Source organism: Zosterops lateralis (assembly GCF_965231275.1).
Source record: "Zosterops lateralis genome assembly, chromosome: 8".
Lineage (NCBI taxonomy): Eukaryota > Metazoa > Chordata > Aves > Passeriformes > Zosteropidae > Zosterops > Zosterops lateralis.
The window spans coordinates 20458748-20485547 of NC_139768.1; the positions used below are offsets into that span (position 1 = coordinate 20458748).

Below are 26800 nucleotides of genomic sequence, written 5' to 3' on the forward strand. Positions count from 1 at the left end.
TCCCTCCCTCCCACCCCATTCCCAGCTCAGTGGGTCACTGCAGTTAAGATCTCAAATTGCTCATCTGTCAAGTGGGCAAGAAAAAAAGATTGCTGGGAGTTTGGCAAGCTTAAACAAGCTTCCAGTAACACTCTGAGGAAGCTCACAGGATGTCATGACACAAAGTATTTACTGAAAATTGTCTCGGCATTCCGATGTTCTTTATGTATTTAGTTCAAGCTGTGTTGGATTCCATCTGCCTCAAGCTTGTGGAGGCAACCATAATCTCAAAGGAGTAAAAGTTTTCACCATATGATGTCACTTATGCCCACAGGTCTCATGAGGACTTTCCCAAGCTCCTGACTCAATTTTGAGGGAGAAAGAACAATCTTTGTATAAACGGGGCTAGTCCTCACACGCAGGTCTACAAAGGGTGCCACATTTTGGGACACAGTGGCAGACTGGCAAAGCTTCTCCTTATGGAAGTGAAGACACCACTTCAAAATTTGCTCCAGGAGGTATCAGTGGTACCATGAACCTGGCCCATACAGAGGCAGCCACGTGGGTGCTTGAGCCATGAATCAAAGGCCATTGGACACGCAGCTCTCCCTGCTCACCTCTGCAGTCAGTGCCAGGATTTGGCTGTCAGCTGAATTGTCTGAGCTGGTCCTCCTGGGCTCTTGGACTTGCACTGGAAGTTGGAAGGTTGTGTTTAGAATATAAAAGGAACACTCCTTTGAGAGCACAGAAATGCTTGGAGGATACACAAGTATGGCTGTATTGCTGTGCAACCACCACAGTGCCTTCATCTCATACAAATCTGTGCAGCCCCACTGAAGCTTTTCAGAGCTTGAACTTAAGCCCAGAGAAGAGTACTCTTTTATAGGGAAACTCCAGGTTTTTGTAGGCACAAATGGACAGTGCAGAAACTTCCCAGCTCACATTAGATGCAGATGTCCAGCTCTGGGGATTCCAAAACACCAGAGAAAAACCAAGATGAAAGTAAAACAAATGCAAGCTGCTCTTCATTGAAACAGGAAACCGCAAACCGCTCCATGTTCAATGGGAAGCCCAAACTTTGGGATTCTGTTTGTTTTGAACAATAAACCCCACCAGGCTACCAGAGCCCTCCTGAAGGATGGGAGGGAGTGAGGACCAAAACCAAGCTCACACTGGGCAGCACCACAGGCAGCTCCTCTGAACACTTAACACCTCTGGAGCTGCTCTCTCCCATGTTCTCCCATTTAAGTAATTCCTTATACATTCATGTATACACGCTGCTAGTGTTCCTCAGAGGAGAAGTTCCTGCAAAACACAGGCAGCGAGCTCTGAGGCTCAGGCCTGGGGACCTGGGTTTCCTGGGCACCACCATCACCACAAAGGCTCTTTTTGATCAGAAATACCAGCCAGGACCTGAGGAAGTTTCAGGAAAAATACTTTTGTGCAGCTTCACTAAGAAAAAATAAAAGAAAAACCCACTACTGTCCTGATGGGTCAGGATGCAGAAAAATCTACTTGTTGTGTGAGAGAATACCAGGATCAGACTTCTTCATGCCCAGTAGAGTTCCCCTGGGTGAGATTCATCAGGGCAGCTCCAGCAACTCCATCCCAGAGGGGTGCTACAAAGCCCTTACAGCTCCTGTTAACTGTACTAGCAAGCTGAGTTTATGGCCCTTTTGCATTAGCCCAAAAAGCCCAAAGCAGCTGGGAATTAGCAGGGATAGCCACAAGACTGAAAATCAGTGTTGAAAAACAAACAACACCCAAAGCAAGAATCACAAGGCAACCTTGAACTTCTTTTTGGAAATATTTAAGCAGGATGTCTTGCTGAGCTGACACATCTGGTTTCCAGAAGGATTTCAGCTGAGAGCTGTGCTGGACTAAAACTTTTCAGGATGCCACAAGAAGTGGGAAATGAGGAGCCTGGGACAGTCTTTCAGCAAGACCAGGAGCTGGAGTTAGAGAGCCCAAAGGGACAATTCCCATGGCTATCCCTGCTCAGCAGGGACTTGGACATAACTTCAAGCAAAGTCCTCTAGTCGCTGCATGTAACAAGTACTGTGAATGGGTGATGTGGAGGCTGTGTTCAACTCATCCATTTCCCCTAATCCATCACTAACAAGCCCATCTTTTGGCGACTCGGAAGGGCAGAGCTGTACAAAGCACTGGTGTGATTGACTTATTGATGGCCCTGGTCCAACTAAAGATGTCAAGCACATGGTTACCTCCATCCCTTCACAGCGCATCCTTGACTTCACTCTAAAGCAAGTCTGTGGTGGGTTCTGAGCCCATGCTGAGGCTGGGGGAGGGATGTCTCAGCAGGCAGGAGCATGCCTGTGCTTAGTCAGTTTAAAACCTCCCAAAGCATCCAACTCAGCTACAGACAGGAGAGGAGCTTCTGAGATGTACACAGTGCTCATTCCTAGCATGTTTCACCTTCCAGTACAGGCAGGAAGCAGGATCCAAATTTTTGATAGGACAAAAGTATTTTTTCTTTCCCTTGCTACACAAAGTGAGGCTTAGGAGCACCAACCAGGTGAAAAAAACAGCTGGTACTTGTACCAACACAGCCCACCCTGCACACTTCCCGTTCAAACAGGCATCCCTTCTGCACAAAGGGGAGAGCTGGGTCTCTTGCTTTGTATTTTGTCTCTTGCCTACCTAATAAAAAGATCATAAATCACAGCTGGTTTCTAGGTCTTTGTTACTGTCCAAGCAGCACTAACAAAGGCAAGAAGGCAAACTCAACACGTACCCAGGGGACCTGGAAACACCCAGCCGTTCCTAAAATAGGAGCAGCTTGGCGACTCCCAGCTGGAGCAGGGCCGGCCCCCCTCCCGGCACTCCGCTCTCCCAGGCAGCGCTGCGAGCAGTGGGTCAGGAGGTGCATTCCTCCGACAAAAATACTATGAGAAAAAACGACCTAGAGGCAGCACCAGCCCCCTGCAGAAGCCACTGGAGCTGCCCTGGCCCCGTGCATCTCTGGAGGGTATCAGGACTCAGGGACCCCTGGGAACAGGGCTGCTTCTCACGACATCCCTGCAGAGTGCCTGGCACTGCCTGCAGCCTCTATGGGATGATGCTGCAGTGCCAAGAAATTGTGCTGGGATCCTGCTTGCATCAGGAAGAAGGGAGATATGCAGCAGCACTCATTCAAAAAAGCAAAGAAAAAAACACCACACCAAAAAAAAAAAAAAAAAAAAAAAAAAAAAAAAAAAAAAAAAAAAAAAAAGGCCTAAAATCAGCACAAACCCCAACAGCAATCAGTTCCATTGCCATAGGAACAGGTTTAGTGTTATGGCAGCCAGACAACTGGGTCCTGTAGGCTGGTGTCCTTCTGGTAACCTTGGGAAAATCATCGGCTTTTAATTACAAATCTGGGGGAACGTTGGATATTAGTGCTTGTACTGCCACGTTACATCTTGGCTCTGGTTAAGGCTTCCCTTGGCTCCCAAGGTGCTGGAAGACAAACATGTATTTTCTTTTCATTTCAAGATAGCTGAAAGTCACGGCCTAAGCAATGATGAGAACTGTATCTGATTAGGGATAAATGAATAAAACATTCTTAAACAAACAAACACAAATCCCCTGGCCTCAAATCCCCAACAAGGACCCTGAGCAGCCAGAGAAATGCAGCAGTGGTGGAAACCATTGGGCCAGCAAGCCTGAATCAATACCTGGTGCTCCACAGCAGAGTGGATTCACAGGCAGCACCAATGAAACAGCCACTGGGGCACAGGGTCTGCATTTTGGGGTCTCGGCACAGAAATTCCTGAGTCTCAGCACAGCACAATGTGCAGGTTGATTTTGCCCAGTCACAAGGCATGATGCAGATTGACTGCTTTGAGCTCAGGCAGATTTAGGTCACATCCAGTTGGCCAGCCCTTTTCACCAGCAAGGTTAACAGCAGGGATCCTTTGGCCTGAGCAGCACACCCCACAGTCACACTCACAGCACGCGAAGGAGCCCTTCCCTTTATTCACTTCCCATTTCCTGCCCATTTGTTTCAGCAGCAAACTCCCTGTTCTCATAGTGTGTGTGGGATATATGAGGGAAGGAGCAATCCCTCTCCTCTGTACTTCTCCCCTCCACTGTCTCTACTTCTCCATCACATCAGAATCATGAATTGTTTCACCCTGCTCCTTCCAGGAAGGGGGAAGAGTTGCAAACATAGCCTTTCGGTTGAAAATCAGCTTTTCCAGAGAAAGCATGGACAGAACTAATAGCACCCACAAGCAAGGCTAGATACACAGTTTGCACAATAATAATAATAATAATAATAATAATAATAATAAATCAATCCAACTGTGCAGGGGGAACTGCCTCCCATGGGTAAATGGCATCCCCAGGCAACTTTGTTCATTAAGAGATCAGTTGCCAGAGCAGGTGGAGGAAGGAGAGATCCAGCACAATAAACCAAACCTTCCTGCTCTGATTTTGTTATTCTGAGAGGAAAGGGGATGGAAGGGAATGTGAGGAGGCTGAAAAAGAACCACTTAACTCTGAGCAGAAGTTGGCTGGGCTCAGCAGGCTGGGCTCAGTCTCCCTGTGCCATAGCACAGGCTACTCCATTCCAAAGCGCCCCCGGGAGCAGCCCTGGTGCCTCCTCTGGCTTACCCTTATGCAAGTGAGACCAAAGTCACCTTGCTGCAGGCTGTAGCCAAGGCAAGAACCAGCCAGCATGGCCAGAACTGCACAGGCATCCCCCATCAGCACCTTGGGTGCTGTAGGGGGAGTGCAAAGAGCCAGCTCAACTTAGCTGTGAGCATTACAAACCTTCAAAGCTCTTCCCCTGTGCAAGCCTTTTTCCATGCTCCTGTTTCTGCCCTGAGCTCACATGTGAGGTTTTGTAAGGAAAAAAAAAGCAAATTAGCCCAGCAATTTGACATCTTATGGATGGTTTCCTTGAATCAGCTCCTACTGCCCATCTCACAGCCAAAACCTGGTGATCTGGGTCAATAACCAAACCTGAGGACAGGAACGGGGCGTGGGGAGAACCCACCATCACTGGCCAAGATCTTCCAAGTGCTGGCCTCTCCTGGCAGGCTCTGCAGTGCTCCAGCCTTTCTGATTTATAAATACACTCAGTGCCAGATGACTCAGCCCTGCTTCCCCTCAGGATTTACAGCCGGGACACGGGCACTGGTGCAGGGGAAGGTGCAGGGAGTGGTTTTACACCATGTGAAAACAATGTCATTTGTTTTGCTGGGCACACCCTCCAGCAGGAACGCTCCAGCTGGAGAAGCTGAGCACGGACCATCCTGCACCAGTGGCTGTGCAAGGTCCCTTGCAAGGTGCACCATGCACAAAGCCCCAGCAGACACGTGGGATCCTGCCTGGCCAAGCCCTTCAGCAGCTTCCCACCAACACAGCTGTGGGTGTCAAAGACACTGACTCAATATACTGTAATTTAAAACAAAACTAATCTCTTTTCAGTTAAAAGAAAGACTCATCCTGAAGATTTGCTTTCCCTCTCCTCCTGAAAAAAATCAGATTACCAGGTTTTTGGCTAAGAACTGCTTCGCTGGAGGGATGGAAACCTTGACAGTGGTCACACTTAAGGAGTAACAGATGTTCCTTTCCACTAGAAGTCCTTCCCTCCCAGCTGACCTCCAGTGCATGTAGGAGACCTAATGTGCCAGATACTCCTGTGAGGAGCATCCCAGGGACACATCCAGACCTACAAAATCAGAGGGCAGCCAAGGAGGATCAACATGGCAAACTGCTTGGCTGGACTGGAGCACAACCTGGCCAGCATCTCTGCCCACATCAACCACAGCTGGCCAGGGGTGGGAGCCCACCTTTCGTTCATAGCACAGGGATGGAAAACAGCAGCTTGGGAGGGCCTGGGAAGTGACTGCCCTGCCAAGAGAGACTTCATGCTGAAGCAAGCAAATAAATAAAGAGAGTGATTTTCCCCCAGCCAAGCAGAACTGCTAACGAAACCACCTTTCTGCATGACACATTTAGCAGTGCTTGGAGAAAATCAGGGAGGCAGTAAATCTATTAGCACAGAAAAGCCTCATCTTCCAGCCCTGACAGCACACTGTCAACACTCAAGATATTCATCTGTAGAATAGCTTTAGAGCCACAAATTCACCGATACCTGGAGTGTTTCAAAAGCAGATGCAGCAGAATGGGATGGCTGTTCATCCATTCAGCTGTGCCATGTGTTACAGGAACACAGGCCCTGCTCCAAGAAGCTAAAACTCCCCTGACACAGATTGTGCCACTATGGAGAAGCATTGTAGGATGGCTTGTGCCAAATTTGTTTAAAGATTCCTCCTCTGTTACCAAGGGTGTATCAAACAACAGCCTGTGTTAGGACTGGACTGATGTGTGCTCCCAGATTAATGCATGCTCCCCTGAGGCTGTTGGCTTGGTGCCATGAGGGCACACTGCTGGCTCATGTTCATCTTGGTGTCCACCAAGAGAGTTTTTGCAAAGGTGCATTCCAGCTGGTTGGCCCAGCACGTTATCCCTGGGGTTATCCCTCCTCAAGGGCAGGATTTTGCCCTTCTTTCTGGAACTTCAGGAGATCCCTGCTGGCTCACTCCTTCAGGCTAGTGAGGCCCTTCCTAACAGCAGCACAACCATCTGGTGCATCAACCACTCCTCCTAGTTTGGTGTTATCTACAAAAGTGCCCCTTCAATCAGGTCACTAATGCAGGTGGAGAAGTAACTGGCTTACAGCTGGATTTTGTGTCTCCAGTCACAATCCACTGAGCATGACAGTTCAGACAGTTTTTGCCTCACATCCACTTCTTGGGCTTGTACTTCACCAGTTTGCCTAGCAGGATGTTACAGGAGAGTGTTGAAATAAAGTCAATAAACATCCACTGCTCTCTCTTAATTTACCAAGCTTGTTGTTGGAGTTTTACACACATCAAGACTGTGACATGATAAGGTGGAATAAATAAAACCAACAGTTTCCCAACCTGTCTACTCATCAAAACCCAAACATAAGCAGTAAGGTGTGTTTGGGGCTATTTAGAGCAAGCAACATTGTGTATCTGTGGGTTGTTTGTATTTCTGTTTTAGGATGAAAATACAGAGATAAGAATACCCATATATCATCAGACAGACGGAATCTGGTTCCCTCACCTGTATTTCTAGATGCTGCCTTAAATCAAACAACAGATGCATAGATAGTTACTGTGCAGGCTCATTTTAATCAGCATTCACCTGCATTCAGTTTACAGCAGAAACACTGGCACGGTGTCAAGTTACATCACACCATTTTGGCAGCATCTGAATGCCTCCCACTAATGCATCAGACTTTCTCTCTCGGCCTTCCTTTTCATGGGGTTTGAAGAACATCTTGTTCAGAAGATTTGTATAGTGTATACAAAAATCATACAAACAGGTTGATGCTTCTTTGTTAAAGTCTTGGGCTCTTGGCCTCCTGCCTGAGCTTCATCCCAAGAGAACAATTCACTCCACATTAAAGAAGCCTTGATCTGAGTCTCACCGATGGACAGGGCTGCTACAAGCAGACAGAACCTATTCCAACCAGAGGAAGGAAGCCAGCTTGGAGAGCTCTTGCTATACTGACAGCCCCCAGCACACATTTGAGCTGGACAAGACCTTCCCCACAGCTGAACTGCATCCTAAACTAGGAAATACCCAGTTCTCCATCCAGAGACAGGCTTTAAGATTGGGGCAAACATATTTCTTTCCAATTTACAGCTAACAATATCCTTGCTCTACAGCAGTCAAAATACTTCACATAAACTTTTCTCCATGTTGTGGGATATAGGAAGAGAGCTGAAAAAAAAAAAAAACAAATCAGAATAGTTTACTCAGAGAAACATAGAAATTGCAATTGCTAGCACAAAATCATTTTGACAGAGATCTTCTGTTTGTCTTCCCTGGCTTAACCCAGACTAACAGATCTAGGACCTAGTTTCCTTGAAGTCAATGAGAGTCTTCTATCAATATTCTGAGAATTTGGTTCTCAGATGAAAATAATGCAGATTATATGTGAAATCAGTCAAAAAATGTAATTTAAGAAGCAGTTTTCCAGGTTGAAAATTGTATTTCAAATACAGACATTAACATCATGGGGACCTTGGAGGGCTTGGACAGCTCCAGCTGATGGGTAGAGCATAAGAGATCCTATGGAGACAGGGGCAGTGAATTCCCCAAAATGAGTTTATTTGTTGGCAAAGGCAACACAATTCCCTCCTGATTTATTTCTACATTGAAAAAGACTTTCAACAGCTTCCCAGCATTAAGACATTTTCACCCCTCACTCCAAAAAAGGGCTTAGAGCTATTTATGCCCAGTTACTGTACATTTCCACAACAGTGTGGAGCCTTGGCAGGCTTCTCAAACAGCTGGTGAGCCTCAAATCCACCAAAATGTGAGGAATAAAATATTTTTCCTCCCAAATTTCTGAGCAGCTGTTTCTCAGGAAAGACACTGGGTGCTTTCAATTAATCTGCAAAGCTGCTGGGCAGGAAGTAGACACCATCACTTTAACCTTGCTCACAAATTCTGGGGTGCCTTTACCTCTCTAACATAATTTTAGGAGGGATTATTCCATATCACAGAGAATATTTCTTGAGTTAAGATAAACAGGCCTTCTAGAAATGCCAAAGAAATGTCTAAGGAACTGTTTGCTCTCTTTGCGCCATAGTCCCCTCTATCTTTTCAATAAATTCACTTTGGGAAACTTCATGGTTACTTCACAGACCCATAAACCTTTACAAACAAGGAACCCATAGAGCTACTGAGATCCTCCTGTCCTCTTCCTTTTCCCTGCCTTGGGTTACACTGCTTCAGCCCTTCATTGCACTTACAATGGGTGCCCCCCATGAGCTGATGATGAGCCACATCAATTCTCATTCAGGGAAGATATATGCAGCAACAAAAGGATTTGGTTTTCGTTTTGTGGGTGTTTTTTTCCCCATCAGGTTGGCCAGATGAATCAGCTCAGAGGGTGGTCTGACTGTCAGAGCCAGCACAGAGCAACCAGCAGCAGTGCCTGGCCAGGGAAGAGCAGGTACTGCAGCTCCCTTTTCCAGTGCTTGAGAAGTGTTTAGCAACTCAGGTCCTCCACTCTGTTGACCCACTTAGAAACCACACTCGCTTCAACCTGCCCTTCAGGCTCTCACTGGACTGGAAACTGTCAAGGTCAGACTTTCCCACCACTTTTTATCTCATTACTCTCCCTACCTCTGGCATCTCCTAATTCGAAACCACCCACACACTCGGTTCATGTGACAGCTCCATCCACTAACGTTTAACAGCTGACATTTTTCCTTAATCTGTTGATTCAGAGGCATGTTTTCACACACAATAACACTCCAGAGTATCAAACCTATTTCATGTGAGGAAAAGTCTCTCATGAAGTCCATTTACTTCCCAGCAGAAGGTTTCTTGTAGTTATTATGTGCCTGATGCTCATCACTTAAACACACCTTCAGTAAGTCCTGGTGCAGTGTCCTGATCACTGCCACAGTGTCCAAGGTACCAGAGCATGCACTTCTCACTAAAACCTTACATGCTGTGTCCTCCCGATTATCCTCACTTACAAGCCAGAAAAGAAAGCCATCAAAACCCAACCAACCATTAAAAAAAACCCCCACAAAATCACCATACTCAGAACCTCCTCAAAACTTCCTCCTGGCTCTCAAACCAGCAGCAAGGATGCTTGGCTGGAGTCTCAGGACCAGCAGAGTGCCCAACAGCCAATGGCCAAAGAAAGAATGCTCCTGCTGAACCTAGGCAGCTTTTCCAGGAGGGAGGCTCCTTGGCAGGGTGCACTCCTGTGCTGCCAATTCCCTGACACTCCCCAGAGCACACGTGTGCACACCCAAGAGGATGCACTGCTGCTGCTCCTTCCCAAGGACAGTGACACCAACTAGAGCATGCTCATGCCAAGGAGCAGCTTCTGCTGTTCCTTGCACAGCTGCCAGGCTAATGATGGCTTATATTCAGGGACAAGCTCCAAGCTCAGCTGCTGCTGCTGCTGCTGCTGCTAAGCCCTGCCACAACACATCTTCAAGCACAGGACCCTGCCAGGTGCTTTGGCTGCCTGCCCTCCTCCAGGAGCTTTTCTTCTGCTCTACATCCCCTCCCCACTACATGCTGTGTCTCATGGGATCACAGTCATGCCATGGGAAGGTCAGGATGGTCTTTGGGCAGTTTTGCAATGCTGTTGGTGTCCAACACTCCTGGAATCCCCTGCCCTGGGCACAGGGGACACCCCTCTCTCCTCCTGACAGGTGGAGCCCCTTCCAGTCCAGCTGGGGGGTTTGGGCCCCTACCTGGGCAGGGCCTTTCCAAGGCTGTAAGGCCTCTGTGGCCCAGCCTGGAGGGACAGACAGGTAACCTGCAGTGCAAAAGGTTCAGACAGATGGAAAAAAAAAAGGGGTAAGTTTCACCCTGAACATGTGCATGTGCATCCCAGGCTCTTACTGTTTGCCACCTCATACAGATCTTCTGCCTTCAGACCCCAAATGAGTTTCAGGTTAGTGGAAAGCTTATTTACTTCTGCTGGGTTTGGATCAGGCCCCTCCTAGGTGGAAAAAAAACCCCAACAGCTAATGGACATGCGACATACATGGAGCTTCCACTCGTATTAGCAGGTCTCTCTGAGAGAACACAATTTTTCCACCCATGCATTAAGCCAGTCCAATACTGACATCAGCTCGTTTCCATTGATCCTGATTACATAAAAGTGACTTAATTCTCCACAGAATTGAATTTTCCATATGTTTGGATCTTTTGCAGTTGCTACATGACTTCCTTGTTCCCTGCTGAATTTATAATTTATTATCTCTTTGTCCTATGCCTAAAAAGTATGACCTTTGCTGCAAGCATAAATTTCCATAGATGTTTTGGTTTTTTCTGTTTCCTGATATGTTTATCAAATCAATTTCCTTCTGACTAAGAGACCTCCGTGACCACACTGCAGTATGGACACCTCTTACAGCTTCAAGCATTGCCACCTATTCTGGAGTGAAGTTACTTTCTGTTACAGCATACATTAAGAGTAGCTAATAACATTTATGGCACCCAAGTATTTAGGTACATTTACTGTTATTTATAATTCATAACCATCAATTTTATGAGATCTGAATGTTGTCCAAAACCCCCAGCTGATTGGAAAAGCTATAGTTTTATGGCTGCAGATGAAAATTCTCACTGCATGTGTCCCACCCAACAGAAAGGAATCTCTGTAAAACTATCATAGTCCCTCAGCAGCTTCACTCAAAAACCCCCAGTAACACCTCTGTTTCAGCCCATTTCCTGGAGGACTGGAGCCCACATTTCCAGTCTCTTGGAGAACATATACATTTCCAGTGCTACTCACAAGAAAATGTTTCTCCTTTAACATTCATGCAATGCCACTGGGTAAAGCCATTAATTTTCACAATCTTCTTTTATAGCAAAGGCAGTTCTGTGCACTCAAGACAAGAGTAAACTGGAACAAGGGAACATCAAAAATACATTTTAAACTATTCTATTGAAACGACTGGGACTCAGGGGAAAGAGTAAAAGAAGGATCCCTGGGTTAAAGAAATCTTTTCTGTGGCAGGAGATCCACTGCCCAGAGTAAGACTATTAAAATACAAAATTAACCATCTGCTCCTTCATAGAAAGGAACTCCTTCTGCCTCTGCAGGTCTTTGAAAATGGGTGTTAGTTCCTGGAAATGCATCAGCAAAACAAATCATCATAATGGTATGTGCAAAGGGAAGTTAGAGAGGAAGAGAAGGATGTGATGACATCTGGGAGCTCTCAGCCCTCCCCACTGCAGGATGGACAGCAGGTGCCATTCCCTCCCACACAGCCCAGGGTGAAAGCACCTGTGACCCTGCTCCTTTCTCCTTGATGAAGGGGAACAATCCTTCAGCCCTGTTCCACACCTGCCAGAGGTCAATCCCTCACCTGCACACCCTGCCAGAGGCTGGTGGGGTTGCCCTGGATGCATCCCCAGGAGCTGCAGGGAGCAGAGAGTCCTCCTGCCATGGCTAGTCCCTGGTGCCTGCCTGAAGCTCAGCCAGGACCTGGCCAGCACCTTGCTGCCCTCCAGCCACACTCTCAGCACTTTCTGTTCTGAAGCCTTGAGCTTCTAACCCCTCTCCAAGCACAGCCTCTGCTCTCACTCTCACACCAGCTTGACAAACTGCATGACATTGCTGAGTACAGGCTGGCTGTGACCCAGAGCCAGGACAGCTGATTTGGTGACAGCAGGCAATGTGGGTAGCTGCATCCTCACCACATCTCCTAACACAGACACACTGTCTCCAGCTCTCACATCACAGCACTGGCTGTTCTTTGGCATCAGTGAAAATGGCTTTTTGTTTGCCATGCCAAGCAAGGAAATTATCTGATTCTTCCATTATATACATCCAATGTGAGTAATCTGATGCCTTTATACATCACACCCAGAGAGTAACAGGACCTTCCAGACCATGGAATAATCCTTAGAAGAACTGAGATAAGTCAGTTATCTGGGAATACTTTGCATTTAAATGGGGAGAACACCAGGAGATGCACACTTTCCAGACTATGGGATGAACTAGATGACCTAAAGGATTTCTTCTCTCTCTAGGAGGAGGTATGTCATTTCCAAATCTGCACAGCTTGGGCCACCTAATCAGACTCCTATTTTGTAACAAAATTTCGTGACCAGGGCTACAAGACAGACCAGGTGAGTCCTGCTACCAGGCATCACTGAAGGACCTCCACATCTTCACCTTGACAGACCTTTGCTACCCAACAGACTGGCTCCCTGCCCAGCACTCTGCTCCTGCTCCATCATTGTCCAGACTTCAAGCCAAGCCAGCAGAATAGTAACCTTGTGAAAAGTCAAGAGCTGTCTGCTGGTGAGAGGGGGAACTAATACCCAAGATGGTGAGGTGAGGAGGTAGGATTGTGAGACTGAGGAGAAATAAACTCTTCAGCCTCAGCAGAAACACAGTTAGCAGCAGGATACTCCACAAGGCAACTGTGTCAAAGAAGCCCCTTCTCCTCCTGCATGCAGCCCCCAAAAAGAACCAAGGAACATTCTTCAGGTACAGACCCATTTGTTCTCAGCCTACACAGGACAGCGGCACAGAACAAAATGAAGATCAGGGGCTGAGTGTAGAATAAAGCTGCAGAAATAATGAGCACCAGTGACACTTTGCTTTCCCACTGGGGACTGCCAGCAGCCCGTTGTGTGGAGCCAGAAGTGTTTCACCACATCCCCAGGACACTGGCCACACCACAGGGCCCTCGCTCCACGCGTGTGTGTGCAGCAGGCGCAGGGACCCAGCCGTGCTCCAGCTGTGTTTGTTTGGCCAGCTGCAGTGCCACAAAACACAGCTGCATTGATCAGGGCCGGTCACCTGGCTCCAGATAAAAGCAGCTCAGTAGCAGGAATCTGGCCCATCCCTGCTCTGTGCAACTGGAGCCAGCCCAGTGACCGAGCGGGGTCTGACCGCGGCCGCCTTCTGATCCAGAGCGCTGGGGAAGGTGACAAAGGGGATGATGCATCGAGGCAGGGTGAAGAGCAGGCAGCAGAGATGGATTATGGAGCCTGACTTGAGGTCAGGAGATCCCAATATTCATCTTGGCCCCACCTCTGGCTTGAGCTGCACTGCAGGAAGTCTTTCCCCTTCCTGCTTTGTCCACATTGCTCATTATTCCTATCTCAACAGGAATGATCTTACCCCACCCCCAGTCCTTTCTGACTTGAGGAAAACTCTTGGCAACCAATATCAGAAATGATTTTTTTCTCTCTCTCTTCAGAAAAGCCTCCACACTTCATTTCAGATGTTTATGGTTTTCATTTTCACATAATATATGCTATGACTGACGTGTCAAAGCTATCATAGCCTAAATCTTCAGGTTTTATTTCTAAATGCACTATAAAGAATTGCTCCCTGCTCCTGACTGAGTCATCTTCTCTAGATCAAAGCCTGTCCTGCTCAAACTGAAACAAAACAGTTTGGTATTTGACTCTTTCATCTAGAAGCCAGTTCTGTCTGTGCTAAGCAGCAACTCCCTTTCCATATTCAAAACGGAACATTTTCCTTCCTTCTGGCAGTATGATGGCAGAACTGGCCTGCACATTTGTCAATAAGCAACAAAAAGCAACTGCATGAATGAGGAAAGGCAATCACACAATCAACGGGTGAAAGAAAATTTGAAATTCCATCCCAGAATCTGGGATAAGCAAGCATTCCCAGGAGCACCATTTCATCAGAAGCTGGAAAGGCTTCAGCCTAGATGATCAGAGAAGGTGAAGATGTCCTTGCTGAAGTGTCCATAGATGATCTGGCTGCATTTTCATAAAGCATTCTCCAGTGTAGTAGAATCTCCTCATCTTTCATGGTCCAAATAGCTAACACAGTCCAGACCCTGGTCTGGAGCAAGGGTCAGCCACGTCAGTGCTATTGGCACCTGGAATTCTCAGCATGTCTGCTTGGCTAGGGAGTTGTCAGCTCTACATGCCTCCTCTATCACAAATCACCTTTAATTGTATTAAATTCAAAGGCATCTTTATCAATTGCACCAGAAATACAGTTTAGTAATGTATCAGAAAAACTGGTAAAACTTGTAGTCAATCCAGTGTAAATTTCAGACTCAGTCTGATCTTTGTGGTCAGCCCATTGACTATGCTGGAATGACACCAGGAATTAATTTGGCCCTTCCCACCTCATCTAAATGTGGGCCAACAGACATGCATGTTTATCAGGAAAAACAAGAACATATGCTGGAAACTGAGCATTTCCAACAAAAACCTCAATCCAGGATGGGAACAAAAGAAAACTCCAAAGATTTTGTAGCTAATCAGAATGTCAGAGTGAGACTGTCTGATCAGGGTTAAATGTGATAATACCTTAAAGAAAGTACTGGAGCATCATCCAGACCTACACATTTTTTAATGGTGACACTGAGCAGCCAAAGGCATAAGAATGTGTGATCTGGAAATGGTACCCAACAGCCCATGGCTCTTATCCTGGCTTTGGGGCAATGCCAGTTTCAAAGGGACAGCTAGCAACCTGAGTTATCTACAAGGATGGTCCATTTTATCCCCTGACAGCACTAATAGGACACCCTATTTATGATCTTCAATCCCTCTCACACGAGTACTGTTCTCTGTGCTCAACACCCATCTGTGCTCCTGTCAGTCCCCATGGCTTTGGCATTCCTGTGGGAGCTGTAACTGACCATCACAAGAATAAAAGACTGACCATGGCTGAAATGGTATCAGCAGCAAATGAAAAAAAACCAAAAAAACAAAAAAACAAAACAAAACAAAACAAAACAAAATTAAAAAACCACCAGCATATAAGCTTAGGGGATGCCATTATTTAGGCCAAAGAATTGAAGGAAGGCTGACGTAGCCAATCCAAAGAAACACGAATGTAAAATGCTGTGCTGTTTAACACAGATTTCCAGCCAGAGTCAAACTTTGCCTCTGGGTGCTGCCCCTCCAATTCAGGCCATGCTCTGTCTGGGCTGGACTCAGCAGGGCTCAAATGTCTGGATGAACCTGCCCTCCCTTCCTACAGCACTCCAGGTTTTTCAACCTCAGCATCGCCCAGAGCTTGCTGCCTTTATTTCTAAGTAGTATAATAAAACTGTCACTGCTCTTTTGGTTTAAGAGCTGCAGTGAACTATCAGAATTAAAAATAAATCATTCTGTTTCGGGGAATGCTGAGCCTCCTGGGTCTAGAAAGCATTTGTTTCTCCTCTCAGCCAGACGTGGGAATTCAGGCTTTAGGATAAAGTATGGGAATTTTGATTGCAATTTCACTTCCCCCCACTCTGCCAACTCCCACTTCAATTTCCAGAAATAGATCTCTTCTACACTCAGAGAGCATCTGTTTGAATAACCTGATAGGAAAACTACACTCACTGAAGTTAACTAGTGCAGGATGCCAACAGGCACAGGCTTCAAGCATCCTTGCCAGGTCTGGCTTCACACACTGCCAGCTTACACTGGCTCAATGTAGACCAGTGGAACCCACATAAACAGATTCAATCAGTATGTTGGAATATACAGGTGATTAAAGCAAGAGCCCACTGAGTTGAGAGTGTGATGAGCTACCATGATCCAAGTGCTCAGATGACAGACCACATCAACAGTGTCTCCAGAGCTGCATATCACAGTCAGAGACAGAATTACAGTTCAATATCCCAGAAATCAAGAGTATACGTTGGCATAATTAATACACTTTGTGACTGATTTACTGGCAAATTTTCCTAGACCTTGGAGCTCACACGGATTCAAACATAAGCCAAACCACATTTGGAGCATTGATAATTTTCTGACACGTTTTACTCAGTTACAGGGTCTGTACAGAACTGCATTAGGGCAGCCAGCACCAAACAAGTCAATAATTCCTTTCAACACCTGGAAGACAACCTAGTTTTCGAGAAGCATCATCTCATGAGGGAGACAATTTCAAAGCTCTAGCTACAGCAAATTAAACTGATGTGGCATGTAGGCAACTAGGTAATATCATCAGCTAGCACTGATCATTAGAGAAAGGCAAGATTCACTGTGCATGGATATGTGTGTGTATCCTGTAACATGACTAGTTGAGAGAAAATGGAATAAAGTTGAAGCAGTAATGAAAACCTTTGTTTATATAAAATAATACCATGCTTAACTCAAGAGTAAATAATTTACAAGTGTTGCTTTGCTAAATAGTTTGGTAGCTGACTTCTGTTGAAACAAGACAGGCCCTTGCTAGCAGAAGCTGATTATATTATTAACTCCTTAGTGCTATGATTACTTAAGTTATAGACAGAAGCCAGTAACCCTTGATTAGGAGCATCATGAGAAGTTTAGTGCTCATGTCTTCCTACAGCTTTCTCACAGCCTGGCTGAAGGAGGTATTGCTGGATGGATTGGTGGGTGAAGGGTGAAGAAGCTGCTCTGCAGACATGACTGACTTTTTCCAAAGGTCACTGGCTTTTAGGTCACTGTGACCCTGCACAGGCTCACCAACAACTATATTCAGCCCTGACACCGCTGCTCAGAGGAGAAAGGCTCAAGTGTGGAGCACAAACACTGGCGTGGGAGAAGACCAAAACCACCCAAAACTGTCACGTGCACATTTCACTGGTGTCTGCACAGCTCTGGGGCACTTGTGACCATCTTCCAACGAGACAGGTGAGGCTGCTGAACTCCAAAAGCACCTGCAGGCCCAGCACTGGCTACACCTAGAGCCCCAGGCACCAAGTGCAACGTGGCCCAGATGAAGTAAACAACCCACATGGACTGAAGAAAAGGCACGTAGCCACCGTGCTGCCCAGCAGAATCCAGACCCCTGCAGCTTAGATGGTGAAGCCAGAGCCACTCTGCTCAGTGTGCCCCCAGCTGTCTGTGACCTCAGGCTCAGGGAGGAGGGCTCCTGATCACTGGAATCAGCCAGGCTTCCCTGCCTTTTCCTGGCACCCCCACTTGGACCTAGTTTATACAGCTTCATCCAGAGCTCATATCTTAGCCAAAGAGATGCACCCCAGTGCATGTGTACTGAATTCCCAACAAGGACCAAAAACCTGGCTGTGCTTGGGTGATATGAATGCACATCCCACCCCTCTGCCTAGGGAACCATGGCAAGGTAAAGACAGCTAATTAACAGTTAGCTCTTTGCTAACTGAGCTCAATTAGTCTGAGTGTTCTCTTCTTCTTTACCACATTTCAGCAGCTACCAAGATCAGACAAACCTTTAGCAGATGTGGAACTGTACACTACAATCCCAGCTCTCTGCCTGATGCTGCATTCCCCAGAGCCATGGAGAAGTCTGAAACGTATGACAATAAAAAGAGCAGACGTTCCCACCGTTCAAGACTACGTGGCACATTTTTAGAGACTGCAGTAGAACACAAAAGATCCTTGAAGATGCTGGATTTATACAAAGGACACAGGATGTGCTCCCCAGCCAAGCAGCCTGGATGAAGCTGTTGATGGGATGGATGCAGCAGACGGTCTCCAGCTGTCACAAGCCACTGCACAAGCCTGGGCTGGCCACATCTCCACTTTTAAAGTCAGCCCCAGCTTCCAGACTTGTGATGTTTTGCTGCCACAAGTGTTGGCCCCCTAACTGCTGCAACCACGTACCTGTTACCAACAGGCACCAAAAAGTCTCTCTGCATTCCCCTGATTTCAGCTCATTCACAGCAGGACCATCAGAAGTCAGAGCCGTTTGGCACTGGGACTGTCTGAACAAATATGTGGGCTCCTTCCAGAGATGACAGACTGACAGAGCTGGAAGGCTGTGGAGCTGCAGCTGGCTTGGTTGCATTCCTCAGCAGAAGAAAGTCCCAAATTTCACACACACTTGTGGAGGACTTTTCAGCAAAAGCCACTTGTGACATCACATAACCTTGTGCAACTCAGGTTCTCAGAGAAACTGAGAGCTGTGAGCCAGCTCTTTCTCCCCAGCCTTAATAGTTTTCATAGTTTGCAGTGATAAATAGCAATGATGAGATCTGCAGAGCAACTTTGGATCAGAGATCTCTTTGCAGATACCTTATCTCATCTCACAGGAGCTGCACACATGCTTCCCCTCATCACCTGCCTGGCCTGGCTGCCTCAGAACACACAGAGGCTGCAGGACAGAGATCCCCTCCTTGCAGCAGACCAAGACTTGATCCCCATCTCACTCAGTCCAAGAGGGAAGGGCTTGAGCCACAACTTGAGCACGAACTGTAAGAATCTCCTGGCTCAGACCCACCTCTTTCGAAGCACTGCTGCCAAAGTGTTATGCAAACTTCTTCAAAAAGCATCCCAACTGCTTAGCTGCCCACCTCTACACCCCAAACTCACTGCCAGCTCTGGAAAGCCTCATTAATTATTAGCAAAATCAGGAATCTAAAAATATTTCTTAAAAGATTCAGTCTCTTACAACACAAAAGGAAGTAAAAAAACCCTACATGCATCTCACCAGTGCTGGGGGTAGCTACTGCTCCTGGTTATCTCTGGAGGAGATTCCTACACTCAGAAATAAGAAGCCCACAGGCTAAACTGCCAGCTAAGACTTGTGAATCCCTATTTCCCAGGCTTTTTCTAAGCTTTGTGCTCTACTTCTATCCTATGCAGATCCAAAGCATAAAAAAAAAAAAAAAAGAAAAATATCAGAAAATCTTTATGCAACACAGAGCACAGTCCACCCAAGGAGAGGAAATACTTTTATTAAATTGCAAGTGGCCAACTCTGTATGTTACGTGGGAGTTTCAGTCTGATCCCATAATTCTGAGATATTTACTTCCAGACAGAGCTGCTTACAACCAAAGACAATGTTGCCACGCTCCAAACCATCCTCAGGCTTGCTTTCTATGGAATTTTGCCCATGGAGAAAGCAATAGGTCAGTGCAGGGGCAGAAGGGAAATATATTTTAATAAGTCCTGGCTCTTGTCCTTTGAACTTCAGACCAACACAGCATGTTTCCCAGCGCCCTGATACACCACATGTCCTCTGGATGGGGACACAATCCCCAATCCCTCCCTGTGGTGGGAACTGCCCCACTCTCAGCTCCTCCAGCAAGGGCTGCTCTCCCAGCCTGGCCCAGCAGCCCCAAGGCAGAGCACTCAGGGTGGCTGCAGCCCTGGCTGCTCCCTGTCCTGGCCAGGTTTGGAGGCTCAGCCCCGCACGAGGGGCGCAGGCAGGCACGACGCCAGCTCTGCTGAGCTTCACCAAAGCCTCAGCCCCTCTGGCCACCCTTAGCAACTCCTGTTTGTTTTGGAGGCTTTTCCCTCCTCAAGCTCCACTCCCTGGATTCAAGTAAATTTAGTATTTTATTTGTTAAAAAAAAAAAAAAAGAATGTCGGGTACCAGAAGACTGGAGGCTTCCTACTAAACACTGCTGAACAGATTTTTTGGTTTGTGAACTTCTACAGTCATTCCTCTGGTTCACACAAGGTTTTTTAGCCATGCACCACAGCACACAGCAAGAAGTTCCCAAATTTAACCCCTCTTTTTCACAGGGCAGCACAGCTCTTACAATGGAAATGCCCTCTCTCAGCTACTGCCAGGGAATTTGCCAGTTCACTGACACTTCTTCCCAATCCACCACCAACCCAGCAGCTCCATCCCAGAAAGTATGAAAACCTGCACCAGTAGTTCCTTGGAACAAGCCCCTGTCAGACACATCTCTGACCCCAGAGCTGTGCTGACAGGCTGCAGCACAGACTGGACCAGTCTGTCTTGTCTGTTGACCCAAAAGAAAAGCACAAATGACTCAACTTCCAAGATGAAGTAAACAATAATATGCAGGTCATCCAACTGGCTGTGTGACTGTAGGATCCCAATTCACTTGTTGGGTCTGGATCTGTGCTTCAGCCAGACAGCTTTAAAGAGGAACACCTATGCCCTGGGTGCACATGCTCTGCATCCCCTTTGATGATAGATGCACCTCTTATTTTTGGTTCCCCAAGATATCCCCTACAGCTCTGGGCTCTCTGGTTGCTATTGCCTGAAGATGCACTTCCCTGCATTACACGAATCCTGCCTTCCCAGAGGGTACAGCAAATTAGAGTTTATAAAGACTTCTCAAAAGAACTAGAGCATCTCTAATTTCCCTTGATCTAGGGAGGATGGTTGCAAGGACAGCATTCACCACTGGTGAAGGAGCTCAGGATACAGGTCCATTTGCCATGAATTTGCCATGAAATCTTAAGGCATTCAATCTAATCACTAAATCTTTCATATGTACTGTATGTTGGGATGGAAACATTGAGGAACAAGTATGCAGCTAAGCAGGTGTCCAGAACTCTGATTTTAAAGCCCTGCACAGCCTGGGTGACATGAGCTGCCCAGTTCCCTGCTTGCCCCCAGCCCACCATTGCTGCTGGGAGCTGAAAGAGCCAGCCATGCCCCAGCATAAAGCAGTACAAGCATTTTTGCATAGACACTCCTTGTGTTCCTGGCTGTGGGTGTTCAATGAAAGCCATCAGTGAGAGCCCAGGAACAATAAAGTCATTCAGGCAGTGTCTCCTGTCCCCAGCCAGGCACACAGCTCTGAGGAGAGGTGAAGGTGTGGGGAGCAAGGGGAACAAGACTTGCTTACACACAAAGGCAAAGGAAGGCCTCGTGCCCTGTCTAGAGCATTCCAAAAGCAGATGCCCAAAGGCTCAGAGCTTGTGAGTTAGCTTTTATCCTTTTTTTTTCTTTTGGAAGAAAGCTTCTGTCCTGGCTTTAGAAGCAGGGCTCTTGGCTATTTTGGTAGTGACACAGATGGGGTACAGACCCCAGAGCAGCAGGGCTGCAGGAGTTCTGCTCCCCTGCCCTTTAATCTCAAGACACTGGAGCTAGCCCCAGTAATCATTTGGGGGACAGCAAAAGGAGCACAAACCTTACACACATTTACACAGCAGTGTTACAGCATTTACATACACACTTCCCAAGAGCCATCACTGCTCATGAAATGGGGCTGAAGCCAGCAGCCCTACAGCCCATCTGCAGTGAGCCTGTCCTGGTGTGGGGAGCACTGGAGAGCCTTGTGTGAGTGTAATACAACTCAGAGCAACCTCATGTGCCCTGCTCAAACAAGAACTGCAGCTGTGCTGGAAGAGATAGAAGTACTGTACTGGCACAGGTGGGATGGAAGAGTGGGCATGGCAGATGTGTGAGACAGGCTGTGGTTTCAGTCACAGAACAAAGATTTCATGTCCTCAAGCCCTGCAGAGTAAATAACTCTGCACTCCTGCTGCCTATTCCCCAACAGAGTCTGTTCCATTCTCCAAACCAAGCAGGGTCCCTCTGACATAAGTGACAGTTACTGTGTATGTTATGAGGTTATGCATGACACTAATTTTCATCTTCATTTAAAAAAAAAGCTGAGCCCAGCAGCTGAAAGTTGTACTGGATTTGGCACAGAGCAGTACATTGCCCTGCTTTCTCCAGTTGCCAGACCAAGACAATGAGTTAAACACAACAGCTGTGTGGACAATCAGCTGAGGAGAAACCGCATATATCTGCAGAGAGCCCAGATCTTGTTCATATGAATCAGTCCATTTCCAACTCTGATTAACAATAGTTTATAAAGCACCTCAGATTGTTATCAGGGGTTGCTGTTCTACCACACAAAAGAACTACGCTTATATCAGGTTCTGAGGTGAACAGAGAAAGAGGAAGTTTATTATGATTTGGGGTTTGAATAGGATTTGGGATTTGATCAAGGATTGGGAGATGAGGGGAACACTCCTCTGACCCCAGTGGTCAAATCAGCAGTCCATCACAGAGAGAGATGAGAAAGCAATCGACTTTTGTTTACATTACATGCGTGAGAATCTCCAGTAGAAATATGTAAATAAGATCAGAAGGCTGAAGAATAAGGGCAACATCCAGGGCTCATGTCTTTCATCCATGTCTCCACTTTTCAGTCTAAGTCCAAGCATATCCCTTAGTATGTGCAAGAACATGTGGAAAAGAACACATGCCCTAATCCTAAACAGACCCACCCCCTTTCCCCTCTCAGTTAAAACATGTTAACTTAGAAAGCAAACACTTCTTTCTACCAAGTCACCATTTTACTCCTTATCAACACTAAACTGTTGGCTTCTGTTGAGAAGACAATCTCTCCTTCATGGGCAAACAATATTCATCTCCTTGGGGGAGCACTGCAAACACTTCCAAGGACCCTCTGACAAGGAATGTGAAGCTTGAATCTTTGCTCAACAGAGATAGTAAAACATGAATGCCAAACACTTCTCTTTGAAGAACTGGGCTGGAAGTTGTTCTGATTTCCATTACAGACCTCTAACACATTTAAAATACAGTAATAATCTTACAAAACCCTCCAGGCTCACATCACCTGACACTTTAGACTATGAGCATAGGGCTGCATCACCCATGACTGCAGTGACAAGGGCATCAGTCTGAGAGGACTTGACAGAGATGGCAGGTAAATGAAGGTGTCACGAACACATCCCTCATCATAACAGTGCACTGAGCACCTCTTCCCCTCCCAGGGTCTGCAGATGGTTGGTCATGGACCAGCCAGACATGTCAGACAAGAGTGGTAAGGAGTAGGCAAGAAATCATAATGCCCCTAGAACAGGGAGCACAAGTTGGGAGAGTTGTCATATTCAAAGGCAGAACACATGAGAAGGGGGTGAGAGCACTCACAGGAAATAGAGGAGGAGCAAGAGCAAGAGACCAGCAGCTCTGTCCTTGTCACTACACAGCTGTGGGTACAGTGACCACCTTTGGTCACACCTGCTCTCTGGAGGTCTCCCTCTTGTCCCCTTGGGCTGTTGGGTCTGTTGCTCTTTATACCTCACACACACTCCCTAATCACAGGGAGAAGGTGCCTTTTTAAACAGCATCTTCACCAACAGCAGACATTCTTCAGGGAGGCCTGGCAGAGAAAAAAAAAACCCTCCTGCACATCGAGATTATCCTTCAGTGCTTCAACGGCCTAAGAGGAGTCAAGAGGCAGTGTCCTCCTATGCAGCTGGCCTTGCAACCTCATTTGCAGTGGCTGGGAAAGGAAACCCATTCCCAGGAGAGTTTCACAATCTCTCCTTCACTTCCCACCATGCAAGTCCAACAGCCTGAGCTCTTCCCACTCTATGGGTGCCACCCTGCCAGCCACCAGCCCCAGCCTCCCACCCCACCTGGCTCTGCACGCTCCACCCAACCAGATTCCTGTGGCTGCTTCACCTGCCATTGAAACAGGAGAGACTCTTGCACGTGCCAGCTTAGAGCCTGGATTATTGCACATCCCTGCCCGTGTTTAAAGGAAAGATGCTGCTGTTTCCTGAGGCTTGCAAACTTAATTTCATAAGTAGTAGAGACAGATCTCGTAGTCAAATTCATTTTCTCGGAACACCAATTCATTGCTCAACAGCCCTCCTCGAGTCCATCCACCTCTTTCATTACAGGATTTCCCTGCACGAGCACTCTGCCTGCCTAAGTGGCAAGGACAAAGACTTCCCATAGCAAGGCATCAACAAATTATCCCCCCCAGAACAGGCACATATCCCCCGTGCTTATTAATAACAACCCACTTGTCTGCCCTCTCCACCTCAAGGCTCCCAGCTCCACGTGCTCTTCTCCAGCCCAGCCCCTGTCCAGGTGACTCCAGTCACCCCCACACTGGGGACACCTCCCAGGCACTGACCCAGCTGTGCCACTGCCTGTGGCTGCCCTGCAGGGCTGGCAGTGCCTCATTACCACCCCCGCTCCCACCCTCAGCACCAACACAAAAAAGCACTGGCAGGGCTCCGCCGTCAGTTGTGCTCGCTATTTATTCATCACACATGTGCACAACATCCCGCTGCTCTGAGGGAGCAGTGTGCATATTTAAAAAGACAATATACAAAACATAGCTGAATCTTAATGAATCTACTGCTTTGCTACTGGAACTGAATGGAATTGTGCAGACCCTGCCAGGATGAAAAAAAAGAAAAACAACCCCAAACTAACTACACAATATTTGATTTGTAATATAATCCTTAAGATCGCTTTTGCAGTGTGTTATTATTGTGCTTATCAGGCCTGTAAAGCATTAGTTGTAAGGAGGAAAAGGATCAGAATGCAACAGGCAGCACAGTGCCAGCCCTGTCAGAATGCTGAAGTATTGCACAGTGAAAAAACCCACACAGTCCTGGCAAAAGTTAACACCACACAATATGATACCTGAACATACGGAGCCCCCACCAAAGCAGGACTGAGAAATGAGCTATGCTATTAGCTCAAATGCATCTCCTGAGGTCTAAGCAAACCTTTCTGGTTTGACAGTAATAAGTGGGGTCTGGCAGAAATACATTTGTTTAGTACCAAGTTCCCCACTTAAATGTTCGAGTTCCATGAGGAGGACAACAGTTTTACAAGGAGAGTCACATTTCCTCTCAACAGGTAAAATTTACCGCAGACTTACTCCGTGCTGCACAAGTGGTGGGTCCGCCTCCTGCAGGGGAGGTTTTCACACATCAGCAGGAGCAGAAATGGCAGAGCACCCGCACACCTCATCCCAGTGCCCCGTGCCCGGGCACCGCATCCCACCGCCCGCCCCTCAGCTGGCAAGGGGAGCTCGTGTTTGAGCAGCGTCCAGGAGTGCCCATGGCAGCGGAGCTGAGGTGTGCCAGCCCCGGCGCTCATGAACACGGAGCATCACACAGGAAGCGCCAGAGCCATTGATCGAGGGGACATCAACGGGCTGTGGGTGACAGCCAGCCCGGATGAGACCTGCCAGGGAGAAAGCTGGGAGCTGCTCACCTGCCCTCTCCCTAACCACCAAAACTATTCGCGTGTAGAGCCCAGGACAGTCAGTGCCGTGCCCGCTCGGCCCGGGAGGGGGGAACTGCACGCAATGGGTGTTTGGGGCGAGAGACGGGGCGGGCAATGCCAGACTGAGCGGCTGCAGAGAACGCGACACGCCGCGGCTTTTAAGTGCCAAAAAAAGGTCCCGATCTCCGGATCGGGTAAACCGTGACATGTTCCCACATCACCCCCCTTCTCCTTCCCTTCCTACCCGGTTCCCGGGGCAGGTAGGCAGGGACTGCACATCCCGGCGGGGACCTGCCCCGCTCCTTCCCCATCGCTCCCGCACCGGCCCCGCTGCGGGCCCCGCTTCGCCTCCATCCCCGAGCTGACCCGATCCCTGCCCCCCTGCGGGCCCCGCTTCCCCTCCATCCCCGAGCTGACCCGATCCCTGCCCCTCTGTGGGCTCCGCTTCCCCTCCATCCCCGAGCTGACCCGGTCCCTGCCCCCCTGGCGGAGATCACCTCCCCGGGAGCCAGTCCCCGTCCCCACCATCCGTCCTCCTCCTCCTCGGCGGAGCGGGACCCCGGCCCTGAGCGCCCCGGCGGGACAGCCCTACAGGACCCGGGCTGCGCTCACAGGGATCCCCTTCCCGCCGCCGGTCCCGCTCCCCCTCCCGGGAAACATCGCCCCGGGAGCTGCCCCCGCATCCCGCCGCCGCCTTCCCACGGGGGACAGGGACAGCAATCCGCGGGGCCGTGTCAGCGGGTCTGTCACCCCACAGACCCCAGACCGCCGCCCCCGAGCGGGACACGGACACCGGGCCGCCCCTCTGCCCTCACCTTTGTACTTCTCCATGGCGGCGAGCGGGGCCGCGGCCCGGCCACTCCCGAGGGCTGCGGGACACGGCGCTGCCCTCAGCGAGCTCCGCTCCGCTCCGCAGCCCCGGCTCCAGCAGCGCCGGCTGCCCCGGCCGGCCCGCCCCGCCCCGCCCGCCTGCCCCGCCCCGGGGCCGCGCACCCCCGGGATCGGCGCTCCGGGAGCCGGGACCGGTCTCTGGCACCGGAGAGGACACCGCCGGGCCACCGCCGGGCCGCCCTCCCCTCCCCACGGCCGGGCCCCGGGAGAAGCGCCGGGCCGGGGCCGGCGGCAGGAGAGGAGAGCAGCGGGCGCTGGGATGAGGCGGGGGAGCGGCTCTTGGGGATACTCGTGTGTGGGATGGTGATCTCTGGCTGCCATCTGGGGGGCTTTGGAGACGTTCCGGGACAGAGCCTGGTTATCCCGGGATAGCCCCGTGTGGTCCCGGTGCCGTGAGCCCAGGGAGGAGCTGCCAGACCCACCCCTGAGCTGGCGGGCTGGAGAGTTGGGCTCTCCTTCCACCCCGGGTAGTCGTGTCCCGGAGCCACTGGATTTGCAGTCTTCTTTGCAGTGATTTCATTAAGGCTTCCTGATAAGACCTGGCTCCTGGGCAGAGCCAATGTGTCCCTCTCCTTGGGTTGCAGTGACATTTTTGCCTGACCTGTGCCACGGTAGCCAGAACTGTGATGTGCAAAGTGCACAAATGGGAACACATGGAGAAGAGGGCATCAGTCTGACCTCAGTACGGGATGACAGTCTGTTCTCAGGCTAAAGTTTTGGAGATACTGAAGGAATTTA

At 48.6% G+C, this 26800-nt stretch overlaps 1 protein-coding gene across 2 annotated transcripts in view; it reads right to left on the reverse strand.

Annotated features, from left to right (window-relative positions):
• AFAP1L2 (actin filament associated protein 1 like 2) overlaps positions 1 to 26068 on the reverse strand; it is a 66718-nt gene extending 40650 nt beyond the window's left edge. For both annotated transcript variants that reach the window (XM_083866970.1, XM_083866969.1), the window contains exon 1: positions 25987 to 26068. In XM_083866970.1, the coding sequence (XP_083723096.1) occupies positions 25987 to 26002 (16 nt within the window). In that variant the 5' untranslated portion in view covers positions 26003 to 26068. The remainder of the gene's footprint in view (positions 1 to 25986) is intronic.
• Positions 26069 to 26800: the final 732 nt, after the last annotated feature.